Here is a 15,334-nt window from a genome sequence, read left to right on the forward strand (position 1 = left end):
GTGTAATTGACTTCCGGTAGGCTTGATCGATTCGACTAAGGAGCTTCGAAGTTTCTAAAACCCGACGATTTCCGTTCCACGGGGACACTTGGAGACGGACGCGAGGAATTCGACGAACGCCCGTAACTTCTTCCCAAGTTTTTTAAGAGTCTAGAATTTTTGGCGTGGTAAACACGGGGATCGCGAAATAAAAACTTTTGCTTTTTCCCGGAGATCGCACGCACCGGTACTCCGGGAACGTTCGCTCTTTAGCTGGTCGCGAAACTTCGATCGCGAACCGGGAGACACCCCGGAAGGGGATGAAGGATCGAGAGAACCTAGACGGGGGGTGGGTAGGGGGGGGATCGAAAGGAAGGGCTGACGGAGTCAGTGGTGTCGCCAGTTATTAGATCAGGCAACTTTTTATCGACGAACGGAGCTAAGTGAAAAGTTCCACGTTCGGGAGGGCGCGACGCGAGAGGAAGTCCTTCTTCGGGGGATGAAGAAGAGACGGAAGGGTGTGTTGGAACAGGGACGAGAAGAGGGGGATACCGGAGGATCAAGCGTTCCCGAGTGGAACGGGGGAGGAAGCACCAAACTACCCGAGGTCCCGGTGTTTACTTTGGCAACTGGATCTAAATTTCTGTTTATAACTGCGGCAACTTCTTCGTCCGCCTTAAAAGATTATTTCCGCCCCTCCGGCCCCTGCGGCCACCTTTCCCTCGCGGGCCACCAGACGTCCTCTGTCCTCCCCGATTAAATCGCGCTGTCCTTTGACGGGGATTTTCGCGCGATTATCTGGAAATCAACGTTATTAAACGAACGAAATATCCGAATTTACTGTGAAACTGGAAGATACTCTGAAACCAGAGTCTCTCAACGGTATTCGAAGTATCGAGAAACTGGCAAAATAAGGCAACGATAAAGATGGCAATATGTTCATTTTAAGAATGACTACTGGGGCGGCCGACGAAGAAAGGCACTTGGGGCTCCTCGAAGACGGTGTAAAATCGTTTCGATTGATACGTATCCTAAACTGGATAACTACGATACAAATACAGAGGTGTACGGCGATTCAATGCTCATCGTCGGCGCGGGCGGACCGATGAATACATCGAAATTCGAAGCCAGGAATATTGCCGTATGCAGATTCGATGGGAATTGCATCGACGCTGCGCATCGATCATACGCACTGCGGCGTATAAATTGAATATCGAGAAGATCGGCTTATCCTTAACAATACGCCGTCGGAACCGCTGCAAACGATCCCCGCTAGAACGAGAGCCTAGAATTTTCATTTAATTGTAAATCATCCTTAAAGAGGGAAGAGAAGATTGCCTCGTCCCGGGAATTCAGTTGCCAGCCAAATATTTGTTTTCCTTCTTTTTCACCCCTCCCCCTCCCCTCCTCTCTCTATCTCTCTCCGCCATCAGGTTTTTCACCGACCGTCGCGGTGTCTGAAATTTATTTTTTCGACGAGTGGATCGTTCGGCAATATCGCTTCTGTCCCGCGCAAAACCCCGCTCGATAAAATTTCGCGATTCCCTCCCCCTCCTCTTGCTGTTTGTTTGATTCCGCGCATTTTTACGCGTATTCGTTTTACTGTTCTACAACCGGGATCCGGAGAACGACGGGGGCTCTTCGGTCGGAAATAAATCGAAAACGTGAAAATACAATTTTCCGAGAGTCGTCCGAAGACGGACGCTTCCCAGACGAGGAAAACTTTTTTTGCTCGAAGGCCAGTTTCCGTGTTTTGTTTAAAAACCTTTTACTTTATCTTCACGGACCAAATAAAAATCCACCCGTACTCGATTTCGTACAATTTTACCCGTCTGATCTTTCCTGTAGTTTTCTACTGTAAGTTTGTTGCGTCGCCCTTGTAATTTTATTCAATGTTAACTTATGCGAAAAAGGCTCGTGTATGTGTTTTGTTCGTCGGGTAACGGGCAACTGGGGACAGCGAGGAACAGATGTGATTTAACTGATGGTTCGTGTTACAGAATTTATATCCAGTGTGATTTAAATTGTCCGTTCTTGTAACTGTATTATTCGTTCCAAGCACAGTTCACTTCGTTCTAGCCTGCCGTTTTATCGAGTATTTCCTCGCTATCTCAAGAAACACGGTGGTCCACGAAGGCGCGAGATAGTTGAGAATCCCTGGTTTATAGCACGAATTGCTAGCCGCACGGTATTCCTGTTCTCGCGGCACTTCGACGAAGATTTGCAATTCAATCGACGCGCGCAGAGGTCGGAAACGCTAGCCGCCAATGCAAAATTACGCCGACGTATACTTCGCCGATTAAATGTTAATTCGCGCTAGCGACTACTTTGGTCGACGGGTTTTTGACCCGGCTCCTGGCCCATAACGTCGCGAATATCGATGCTGCGCGAACCTATTTAAAGGGGGGGGGGAAAAAAATCATCTCAGAACGGAAACGATACCAGATCCGATTATTCAAACGAGAAACGGCCGAATAACGACGAGACGACGAATTCTACTCTATCCTTTGGCCGGGGCGTAAAAACTTTCCAGACCGCGCGTTTTATTGCGGGCTTGTTGCTCGCGATATTTAATATCGGGCAGAAAAGTTTTGTTTGGCCGTTCCCGAATTCGATATCGAACACTTCTCGCCAACGAATTTCGAGACCACGAAACCACGTCGCAACTCTCTCGATCGCCAGGAACCGTCAACTCGTCCCCCGTCGAAGCTTACGCAGATAATACAAATTTATCACAGATAGCGGAGGGAAGTAAAAATTCGAGGACCAGATCAGATTTATTCGAGTTTTCCCTGATCTTTCATTATACGACGTCGTGATTTTGGAGGATCGTAACCGCGTTTGCCTTCTCGCGAGATACGAACCGGACAGTCTAATCTTCATAAAGCGGACGAGATCGTCGAAAGCGCCGATGACCGACGAAATTCGAAAAAGGTAACGAGAACTCTTTGGCGCGATCCTCCATTTCCGGGACGAGGCAATAAAAACGCCGCGGCCGGTATTAAACGCGTCCTTGCCGCGACGGTCATTTTAATTCGTCGGTACCGGTTTTCACCTGGAAAACCAAACCGGACACGCCGCGTTAATTATACGAGACGCGCGCTAATACGCGAGCTTTATCTTTTTCCCCGAGGGGGAGCGGACGATAAATATATCACGCGGCCGCGCCAGCGTCGATTAACTATAATCAGTTCGCGCCGGCAGTTCTCGTAAACCAAATTAATATCGACTTTTTAAAATATCGATTCTTACGAATTGGGCCAAAAACAGTCAGAAATACATAATAATTGAGGTTTTAAACTCTGAAAAAAAGCAATATAAAATTTTCAAACTTTAACATAGATCATTCTCTGCGACATAATTTACAATAACATTTACATTGCATAAGAAGATCGTTGATCGACCAGGTGTACTCTAGGAATAATAGAAATTTCGTTTCATCCCGATCCGCTTAATTCACCCTGTGATTTTTATCGTCGAACCAGCTCGGACATCCATACCCTTCTCTCAACCGCTCTATTATACGCGATTTACAACTAAGCCTAACTCCTACCACCGAGTTCCGTGTTATCTATAATTTATGGCAATAGCGGCGAGAAAATTTTACGACTCAGCCCGCTCACGGAATTTATTGCCAATTACTTGACTTCGTGCCCGGAAAGAATCGAGGGTCCTTCTTCGAGGATGTATACGCACGTAAAAGTAAGGTCTTCCTGCCCCCTATCTCTATCCCCACCCGCGTTACGATCCAGAGAAAATTCCTTTTTCCCTTCTCGCCTCTCGCATACAGGATCCAACAGGGCGAGAGATTTCGCCCGGAGACCGAAATTCATCGCTTGGAAATAATAAACAAACCCCTGCGCGTGCACGCGAGTGTCCAATTTCGCTTTACCTCGGCGATCGTTGTCGACTTTGTTTCCACGCTTTTCGTATTAATATCTCGAAGCGTGTAATCAACGAAAAGGAACGATTAATACTGGACTCTTTTAGTTTTTCAGCGATTTAAATTTCTCAATCCTTTCTCGATCACAAGAAAGACGATAGGGATGATTTATATTATGTGATATTTGAATTGTTTACGTTCTAATAGGGTCACCATTTGATTATTTTTCGGTGGCGGGTAAAAGTTTCGAGGTACAACGTCGGGCAGCCAGTTTCCTCGGATGATTATCCGCCGGAAACGGAGAGGAACGGTTCCTCCTCCCCTTTCTTCGGCCTGTTTCGCTCTCGCGTCATCAAGCGCGATGCACTTTGCCTATTTCCCCGGGGTGTACGCATAATGTCGCGGGATCGCAATCTGCTCGCGCCCGTATTGGCCGAGCAGGGGATATTTATTTTTCAATCCTCCACGCAGAACCGGAACTCCGGCGACGCCATAAAGGATATTAAAAATCATTCGAGAGCGAGCCAACGAGGACACTACGGGCGCCTTCAAAGCGAGTTAAATTTCCTCGTATCGGCATCGACCTGCTCCGTAACGCGCGACCTACTACGTTTTATCCATTAAAAATATTGCGAATTTTCTGTTTACCATTCGAAGAAGCCACCCCAAATTGCTTTTCGTACGCTCTCGTTGGGCTCGGACTTCCGCGGCTCGAAAAATCCTCTTGTCCCCTCGCGACGCCATTGTATGCACCTGGAAAACAAAAACAGGTGATCAAGTCCTTTTGACCAAAAACGAGAATGTTACTTTCTCGATAGAATTAAACTTCCACGCGTGTGTGGCGACTGATCATTTCCGAAAACAGCGGACTACGCGAATACTCAAATAATTACACGCATTTAATAATTATTACCGGTTTGATGTTTGGATTAATTCTGATCCGCGGGGAGAACATAAACAAAGAACTGTTTGCTCCTGACAAGGCTAATTAATTAATAGATATAAACACAAGGTTTTTCGAGTTTTGTAAAGATTTAATATACGTGAAACACCACGCGTCATAACGTTCGCCACCCCCCGGGGGTTTCATTAATTTCAGCGATCAGCGACTCGGTTCCCGCAGGTGTTATCGTTGTATTCGTTAAACGGGGGAACAGACGGGCGAGTTCGACTTATCGTCGCTGGGCTTGGGTAATCCCGAATCAAGGCGTCGATGAAACGAAGGGAACGTCGGGAAGGGCTTCCGTCGGGCGTATGCAGGGCGCAAGGTTGAATAAAGGGGCGATCCGAAGGAGGGAATCTGGCAAGGATCTCGAGTTCCAAGCGGGTATTTGCCTTGAGCGGAGTTCGAACCGATGGTAAACTTGTTAGATGTGGGCGAGTAGCTGCGGACCGGTCTTAATCCTGGAAGATATCGTCCGGTATCCGCGGATTAAAATCCGCACTTTAGTGCCTCCCTGCCGCGCAGATAGCGACCAGTGTTGTCGTCGTTTCAAGGGAACCAGCGTGGGGTAGGGGTAGTTCGAATATAGTCCGACAGTTAAAGTCAACGCCAGGGGCGTACCGAAGCCATTCCCAGACCTAACCCAGACCGAGGCTAAAACCCAAACCGTGCCACGGTTCTTCTCCCTTTCCGCAGCCACGCAAACGCGCCACCATCTCGCCCCTAAGCACTCATGCAAACGACCTCACGGCTTACGAATTAACTGGCCTCCCCTGCCTACTTCGCCCTCCATAAAAAAAAAATCCTCGATCACGGACCAGCGGAAAACAACAGCTTCCTTGCATTGATACTGTTCGTCGGTTTCGATATTGGAAATTGGGACGAATCGATGCAACTGCTTCTAACCCTTCTTTTCACTTACGTTTGATTGATTTGATGTTTTGTATTAACTCTGGTATTCATATTTGAGAAGGCTACCTATTTTTTTTTCATATTCGATCAGAATGAAAACATTTTAACTTGTCGGTTTCGTAGAAAAATACACAAGTTTAATCTGCATCTCACCCCCTCTTGAATACTAAATAGCTAAAATAATTCTGTACTGCATAAAATATCGAGGTTTCGGTATTATGAATGTATGAAATATAGATCCAATATTGTACATTGTATGTATTGCAATTTTATTTTTTAAAACCAATCAGTTAGGACAAACGAGGGTCCCTAGAATGAAATACCAAATATGTGTATAATAATAAAATGTAGGATGGCGACATACGAGCGCAAAGGGTTGATATAGAAACCTGCGCTCCTGTTTACCCTCTCGAAGGTTGATTTTCAGGGAATAGTTCGAAAGAGGGGTCGAAGGTGGCCGAGAAACGTACGAAAGGGAGGAAGAATCAGAACCAACGAGACAGTTAAAACGCAATCTGGATCGACGGAGCATCGTGAATAACAACGACGAGGCGGGAGCTAATCTAGGCTTCCATCGGAGATCAGACTTGCAATTTTAAGTGTCGCGGGCGATGTTGCGTCGGGTGCCTGATTAAATTACGATTCCGATACCGTACACCATCGTGAATAACAATGAAAGCCGGGACCGTAAAGCCCAGCCCCGTTTGGCCCGGTGTTTCACGATGCCTTTACCCCCGCAACGGGGAATTTCACCGTTCGATAGACGCGCGCCACGCTTTTTCTCGCTTTATGATTTCTGACCCATTACCGGGGCGCATACCTGACTCTTATAATGCTCGTATATCATTCGAGCCGTTTTATCATCGCCATAACCGGCAGCTTTTTCCAATAAAAATATGCACCTAGCCACCGGGAGCCGCGCGTATTATTCGAGGGAGATATGTAAATCCGTGATATAATACGGAGTCTATCCACGGAACGTTCCTTCGAATGGAACTCGATACGATATACCCGATATATATATAGATATATATATATATATACATATACCCCTCCTCGAACCATTTATTTTCGATAAACGCTGCTTTCGCGAAGCACGTACATCGCGAAGGGCGACCAGTTAAGGAGATCGGAGCTACGCCGACCGAACCCTTATTTATTAGCTCGGTGCACGTGAAACCCTGTTTCTCCACAGTTTGGATGTTGCGGCGCGATAACGTATGCGAAATTGTGCGCCAACTTACGAAAAAGGTACCCCCGCGTTATGATTTAATACAACGATTCGCGTAATAAATTGCCTCTATGAAATTGTGAAAACTAATTTCGGTCGGGGGCGTATTTTACGGAATTATTACATCCCATATTCGATCTCTGTTTACGTAACGAACAAAGTCCTTTACATTATAAGGGTTACAAAAAGAAGAAAAACAGAAAATTAAATCTGAACAAAGACTGCAAAGGCGAGCACAAAAATTGTACGATTTCATAAGGTACCCTCTGAAATTAGCTTTCGGATAGCGTTGTTCAACATTTTCTATTTCTCTGGCTGAATAATCGGGTGTTTTTAAAAGCAATTCACCGCGCTCCATACAGCCCCGATTTTAAAATCCGCGCGTCGACAAGAACCGTAGTCATCGTTGTAAACTCGCTTTTAATACGCCGCTTTGATCCGTTCTCCCGTTCGTGTGCAGGGTGTTACACTCGAAACACACCGCGTAATTACCTCCTTTAGTTGTAACGATACGGAAAAATGTTTCCATATACAATTCGAATGGTTTCAAAGGGGCGAGAACGCTAATTTCTTTCAAAGGTCGTGCTTTTTTCGCGCGCAAGTATCGCGGTTTTCCTTAAACGTTCCTAACATCGATAAATTTGCTAAGATTACTGCACACTGGTTAGACCAATCTATCCCTAAATATTCTCTCATTATTACAATTACCTTCTAATCAAATTAAATATGTCCACCCTCGAACACCGTGAAAAAGTAGCTGGGTGCTTAGTGATCAGATCTCGTGTCCAAATATCATTGAAGTACTATGTTGTTCTGAATTATTTCGCGTGGAACACCATCGAACACTTTATGGCTTCTATAACCCTTAAAATCGTTTGTTCATTCACGTAAATACTACACATGGTATGATCGATATTTTTAAATGTTTTTTACTTTACATCTCCTTGTAATTATTCTCTAAGACACTTATGCAACTATCTCTATAAATGAATAAATAAATAATTCAAAGCGATGGACGATGGATGCTCGATGAGCAGAAATAGGGTACGCGAAAGTTGCGTATCATCGCGGTTACGGCAAATAATCCGACGCCTCGTGTAATTGATATTTTCTCGACCATCCCCAGAGAAACGGGGAAACTATAACGGCGCTCAGTTATCGAAGCAACCGGGCCGCAGCTCGCGGGTTTTTGTCTGGAGAGCACCGCATCGAAAACTCTGGGGTATCGGCTAATTTAAAAGTTCCCGGGAACTCATCTACCCTTTAGTGGCTTCGCCGAGGCTCACCCCCGACCCCCGTGTATACGATCCCCCTGTCCACTCGGTGTTCCGCTCGCCCCTAACCCCCCTCGTGGCATCTATTTCTCCTTTGGTTCCGCGTAGGAACAGTCGGACGTCTTTCTCGCCGGTCGAAACCACTTTCCGCAAGTCGTTACGCTCCGCGATTTGCTCCACTTTCGCGGAGCCCTCCCTCCCCCCCCCCGCCCCCAAGGGCGGAATGTTTTCGGTATTCTCTGTTTCGTAAATCTTCCTGACCCTCGGGGCTCTCGTTACGTTCGATCGAGTCGATTATTAAGTCGTTAGCAGACCGAGAACGCCGACGGAGATCCCCGAGCCCCGGGCAGGAAAACAAGAATTACGGAGCTGTAAATCCACGACACCGGACGAAGAGTTTCTCTGGCGCCCTTAACGGTTCGTTAATTTACTTTGCAGGCAAGCCGGAGCCTATGGTCCGGTGGCTCGTCAACGGCCAGGTCAAAGACGAGGAGTACGAGAAGAACGCCGGCGACATCATAGAGAACAGGTACGCTTTTATTTGCCGCACTCGAAAGCTCCGAACTGACGGTTTTATCGCTCTAAAAAACCTTAATCTGGTTGTCTCGAATCGACGAACTCACGTTTGGCATCAGGGACGCGAGATTGTACATTTTTATATTGTGCACGAAAATATTTTGCAGAGACAAAAAGTGTCGATCGCATGGTCTTGGAACGATGAATAAACTTTACGAATTCATGCAACGTGTATGTGACTAACTGTACGACCATATCTTGATATTTCTACTTCATTTCGTCGAACTACTACTGAAGAATTTCGTTGCACGTTTTCAATTTGATTTCGTTTGGGAGAAGTAAATTTTACTAATTCGTACGAGTTTGATATAATGTCTGGCCATACCTTGATATTTCTACTTGATTTTCTCGAAACCCGTACCATGCAAGAATTTCGTAGCACATTTTTCATCACATTTTGACTGGGAAATATAAATTTTACAAAATCCTATACCGAGTACGCGACTAAGTACGAGTTTGATATCGCGTCTGACCATACCTTGATATTTCTACTTGATTTCGTCGAAACCCATGCTACTCGAGAATTTCGTGGCACGTTTTCGCGTTTGCTTTAGCACGTGGAATCGGCACGTGCCTTACCAGCTGAAACTGTCGTTTTAATTAGAGGGTTGTAATTTTTTGATAGGTTAACCCTGCTGCCCATCGAGCGTTCGGACCTTGGCACGAATTTCACTTGCCAAGCACAAAACACGGACCTGATTGGGCCGAAGGAGTCCTCGATTACCCTGGATCTTAACCGTGAGTGACAATTATCATCCCTCAGATTTCCGCGAACGTGACGTTAGGGGCGCGGAGACCGATATCGTAGGGTAGGGGGTAGACCGTCCAATTCACCGGAGGGTTGAAACGCGCTCGCCATAGGCGATGGGTGGGAACGCCGTTAAAAGAGGAATGAAATAAAGACAAGAAGTAGATACAAATTCTTATCGCGTGGCTAACAAATCAGAAGCCTCACCCCGAGAGCCTATCTTGTCCCGCGTTAACGATAAGATCTACGAGACAGAGAAAGTGGGCCAACATCCTTTGCTCCCTCGCCGCTGTGAATCGCCTTTAAGGGAAGATAAGGCAAGATAAGACGAGAAATATATTAAATCCTGCCTCGAGCCCCACCCGGCTCATCCATCCCGGCGCCCTCTTGGCTCGAAGAAGCCGAAGGAGCCATGAAAGCAGGCTAACCTCGAGCTCTCTCAAAATTAGAATTCTTCGTTAACTCGCGGCCGCCCCTATAAGCCGGAACGACGAAACGCTAATTTCGCGAGTAAACTGAAAAATTCATAGATCAATTATCTCTGCCGTAGCGGCCATCGCGATGGTTCCCCAAGTAACGACCGAAAAGGGAGAAAGTTGGATGGGACGCTGTACGCCTAAAGCAAATCTCGTCTCGAACCGATCAAAGACGCGGAGATTATTGTTTTCGCGACGTATTTTGCGTTCGTCGAACTATTCGATTTCGTTTTGTAAGCGATCAAAATTGAACGAACATCGGCGCAGGAACGAGTTACCGCATCTGTCACCCGTGACTTCGGATCGACCGTACTCCCGGCGATTTGTACAAAATTTTCGTACGCGGTAAACGATCGACCGCGTCAGAAACACGTTTCGTCGAATTCTCGAAAATATTTACCGCCGTCTCGTTGATTTTTCGCTTCCTCCATTCCCTCGTCTGCGAGGTCCCGAAAAAACTCGCGTCCCGCGGAAAAAGAAAATACAGACCGACAGATCGACCGACCGGCGGCCGTGATTGATCGGCGCTGAATTATCGGTGCTTCCGAAAGTCACGAAATTTTCGACGAAGCGGACAACGAAATTGAAGGCCCGTTATTGGCGAACGAGAACACACCCATCATAGCGGTGAACGAAAACCGCCCTGCGCTTCGCGCGGTGAGATAACGAAACGGGCAGCGAAAGAGGGAAAGAGGACGAGAGGGTGAGAACAGCCAGCGGGGGGAGGGAGAAACGAGAGGGAAAAGGGGAACGAAGAGAGAGGAGAGAGATTGATCGATGCTCGCTCTTTGATTTTCGCGACCTGGACCAAGTGACCATGCATCCAGCGTGTATTCATCTCATGGCTGGCGGAACAAAAAACGAAAGAGAAATTTAAAAAAAAACCCCTGAGCGGTGACGGAGCGAACCGCTGCCGGGACCGGAGGATCGACGAGATTGCGAATATTCGAAAAGGTCGGTGATTCCGAAAATCCGGCATATCAAATATTTGCAGGCACTCGATCCGTCTCGAGTGCGTTGTTCGTTTAAAAACTTGTAATACTACGGCGCGATCGCGCAACAAAATGTTAATCTTTCCCAAAGAAGAACTCTGAACGTTGTGCAGGACGAAAGCGTCGTCTATTGATGCATCTACTGTGCGTACGCGAAAAAGTGGCTAGTGAAAGGAATGTATCTGACGCACAGTACTTGGTAAAAACTATTTCTCTTTATCTTCGATACGATAAAGGATATCTATAATTGCAAGTATTGAAAATACTACGAAACAAGTCTATTTGGCCAGAATTTTTCCAAATTTTCCGAGTGTTCGGGTTGGCGACAAACGGGACAACGTTGCGGCGCGGAATCGAGGGACTCGTTAACATAAAATCGAAAAGTAATTTTCGTAACTGGGTCGCGCGACGCGAACGGACCGGAACCAGACGACCGGAAGGCGTCAGGGACGTTGAAAGAACGGCCGAGAAAAATATCGAAACTCATTATCGGCCGACGCGGCCTCGACGGTAGCGAAGAGGAGAAACGACGCGCACGAGCGCCAAACGTGTCCTCGTAGTTTTCATATTTCACGCACGAACGGATCCGTATCTGGCCCGGTATTGGCCAATTGGAAACGCGGATTTATCGTCCGTCAAAGCGATCGTCGCCTGGCCAGTGAATACCGGGGGATAGTATCGTTCCGCGCGTTTACACGCGCGCGGAAAAATCAATGTTTACCTCTATGGAACGATCGTTATCGCGCAGAAGCTCGGAAAGAAATCGTCGAACAATTCGCGCGTCGATTTCTCACTGTTTGAGTCTCCTCCTTGTTTGATTTTCAAAGGGGGAGAAAAATGTAGGTTTATTACAGACTCTGGAACGGAATCCCCCAGGAGAATCGAACCAAAACCAATGGTAAATAAACATTTAACGAATAATCGACAATAAAACGCTAAATACAACGCTAAGGATAAAAATATCGATAGAGTATTTTTACTCGTGAGATTTTCTCGAATCTTCGACGCGAAACATTATGTGAAAGTTGGCAAACGTCCTGACAAGAATGAGCTAAACAGACAGCGAACGTTCAAACCTGGTCTGAGTAAGCTTGGGAGTGGTTACTAATCTGAACCTCTAAGGCAAGACGTTCCAAAGAACTGTTTCAGGGATTCTGAAAGCCTTCTTATAAATCTCGATTCTGTGTGAAGGTACCGAAAGAAGGGATAAGCAAGAGCGGTTGGGTCTTTATGTCGGACCGTAAAATAAGATGCTCGTGCAAATACGCTAACGTTTCGTAATTAAATGCAGCGAGGTGAGCTGTCTAAGTCGCTTGAACCCTTATAACGTCGAATCAGAATTGAAACATGTCAAAGCGCTGTTGCTTCATATTTCTTGCCTTTTAAATGATCTCGCGATTTCATTGACTACCACTTTTTATTGCACCGACCGAGAAAACATAAACAACGATGGAGGCGATTCCGGTTGCAAGTATCCCTGACGCTAATCGACGTGACGGTTAATGAATTTACCTACCCGCGATAAATTAGAAGAGCATCGTGACTAATCTTTAGACGGAACGTCATAAATCTTGCAGACGATAGAGTCGACGTGTTCTCCCCGACACGGGTCGTTACGTGTAAAGGGAAAAACAGGAGACGAACGGGGGGGGATAAAAAACATCGGGCAAATCGTTCGTCCTATTTTCGCGTTCAACTGGTCACGTAACGCGGGGGGGGCAAGTTCGAAAATGACAAATGACTGACAATCGACCGACCGGTCGGGGAGTTTTAAAACGTTAAATCGGTCGCACGATTTGCATCGGGCTCACGTACCCGACTAACCCCCCCGCCTCATTTGTCCGCCTTAATTATCGGTTCGCTTTAATTATCGCGCCCGATTAGCGTCGTCGGTCCGCGTGATTGCGGGACTCGCTGATTCGAAAAAAGAAAAAAAAAGGGGAGCACGGCATTCTGTCGTTCGACAACGACAGATCGTTCCCGGTGCGCTTCGTGTTCGGAACAGGGTTCGAAATCGCGACGCCGGATCCCGTGGGTTCGATCGATTTTGACCGATGGTTGCCCGTTCGTTTGCAGTGAAGCCTTTAACGGTGATCATAAGGAGGCCGGGGAAGAAGGGAGTGGGCGAGGAGTCTCTGCTGGCTGGGAAACGCTACGAGGTGGAATGCGAGACCACGGGATCGAGGCCACCGGCGGTGATCACCTGGTACAAAGGACGGAGCAGACAGCTCAAACACACCACGGTGAGAACAGGAAACAACAAACGATAGCTGCTGTGCGTACGCGAGAAGTTGGCTAGCGATCATCCCCTTTCACTTTCGAGGCGCCGATCGAACTAGCGAACTTCTCGCGGACGCACGCTACATATCCTTCGATCCCTGACTTTTCCACCCACGTCTCCTATTAGCTATCATCTTCAACGCGAGGTGTTCGTAAACAAGATCGTAAAATAACTCTGTAGTATAGAATCGGCTCATCGCTGTCGATTTTCCGATTTCGCGGTAACTTTACCAGCGGCTCGTTGACGCGATATCGATAAAGCGGTAACTTAGCCAGCATCGTCTATAGCCGAAAATATTCCCCGGCTCCCGTAGCAGGTGACAGACTATTATTCGAGCAACTGGAGCCCGATAATCCGGCTCGCTATCGCTTTCTAATTATTGGCGCATCACCTTAACGAAATTTGTCGTGTCCCGGCGGACGAACAAAAGGCAGCGCGGCATTTAATTAACAGCTAAGCTGCTTATTATAGCCGGGGCCGTTGGTGCTCGTTAATTAACCGGAGGGGTCCTCGAGGGCTGGACGCGGGCTAGGATGAAATACGGTAACGCGTCCTGACGCTGAGGTATTTCAATTTCACTTCCTTTAAATTTAAATCAGACTATCTGTCCCGTAAATTACACCTAGCTACATCCGCGGCCGCTTAATGTTCCACGGCTAGCGGCAAATAGTCCGTGGCGGGGGCCGATCAGCGACAGACGCGACGAATTTTCGCTCGAGCACGAAATTACACGGATGTCTCGACCAATTCCGTATCCGATCGACGGGGGGAGAAAGGGGTACCGATTGTTTTCACGTCGACCCGTTCCACGGTTACCAAGCTCGACCGATACTCGTCCAACGATTCCCCGGTGTTCCCGGTTTCTAGCGATTGGAAAAACGTCCCGGCGGCCGCTAACGAGCCCCATCGATCTCTAACGAGGAGTTTCGCGACGGTTACACGCTGCAATGAGACGCGAAGCGACGCGACGCGACAAAGAGTGTTCTTGTCGACGCGGTAGTTAAATCGTGGCCGGCTCGATTTCACCCAGTAGTCGTTCCGTACGAGAAAGAGGAAGTGGCTCGAAAGGGATTCTAAGAGAAAGAAGGGTAGGGCTGGCGGTAAAACGGAAAGGAAGGAGGAATAGGTTGAAAAGGTCGAAACGCTCCAGGGAACCGATAACTATACCCCTCGGCGGCGAATCTTTCCCTTGGGAGAGGTTTCACGGCGCGGAAACAGAGTCAAAGCTCTGGATAGACGAAGACGAGGAACGAAGACGTCGGGGGGGCAAGCAGAACGGGTCCGAACGAGGACGAGGAAGAAGCGAGGATTGGTACTCTTCTCGAACGGATTGGATTCGCCTGGTTCGACTCGCGTCCGATTGTGCGAGCTTCGAAACCAACGAGGAGGAGGGAGGGGGATGAAAAGCACGGAAGGGGGTTTAAAGGTACGATCGGAGGCCCTGTGCTTTCCAGCACCGCCGATTGAATTAAGCAGCCACACCTGTCGACTCCAGATATTTTCATTGGCCGCATGCTAATTGGCAATTAAGCGACGACGATCTAACCGATCCGCGGAGCAAACGTTCCCCCGTTCCGATCCTCCTTTGTTTTCGGCGCCCAAACCGAGCTGACGCGGATGCTCGCTCGCGACAAACTTTCCGTAATGGCTGCTGGACAGATTTTACGTACGCCCTTTCGCGAAACGTTCCAACCCTTTCCAAAAAAAGAAACTTGTCTTTGGTTAATTTGTATCTCTCTGCATCGATTCGATAAAAGCAAACTCCTCTAAATAAATTTTTATCAACGAATAAATAATTGCTTGCCCCGTCGCAAAAATCGTCGTTTTGTTCGGAGAATTTGACAAACATTAAAATTCTAATTACTTTCTACGTGGAAACGCAGGAGCAAATAACAAAATTACAAATAAATATTGGTAAATAAATACAGCGGGTATAAAATGCGGCAACATTCGTAGCAAAATTAATGGATGTCACGGGTAAATATTAGTCCGAATTTTTGATATTTCAAATAATTTGCCTCTGAAGAGGGTTCATTTCA

At 47.2% G+C, this 15,334-nt stretch overlaps 1 protein-coding gene across 1 annotated transcript in view; it reads left to right on the top strand.

Annotated features, from left to right (window-relative positions):
• Window positions 1-15,334, top strand: part of LOC122398936 (nephrin-like) — a 234,443-nt gene that overhangs the window by 164,469 nt on the left and 54,640 nt on the right. The window contains exons 4-6 of the mRNA XM_043399206.1: window positions 8,661-8,751; window positions 9,424-9,536; window positions 13,091-13,257. Of these exons, the coding sequence (XP_043255141.1) occupies window positions 8,661-8,751; window positions 9,424-9,536; window positions 13,091-13,257 (371 nt within the window). The remainder of the gene's footprint in view (window positions 1-8,660; window positions 8,752-9,423; window positions 9,537-13,090; window positions 13,258-15,334) is intronic.

Source organism: Colletes gigas, unplaced genomic scaffold (assembly GCF_013123115.1).
Source record: "Colletes gigas isolate AHSC1104 unplaced genomic scaffold, ASM1312311v1 Colletes_gigas_Sc00012, whole genome shotgun sequence".
Classification (NCBI taxonomy): domain Eukaryota; kingdom Metazoa; phylum Arthropoda; class Insecta; order Hymenoptera; family Colletidae; genus Colletes; species Colletes gigas.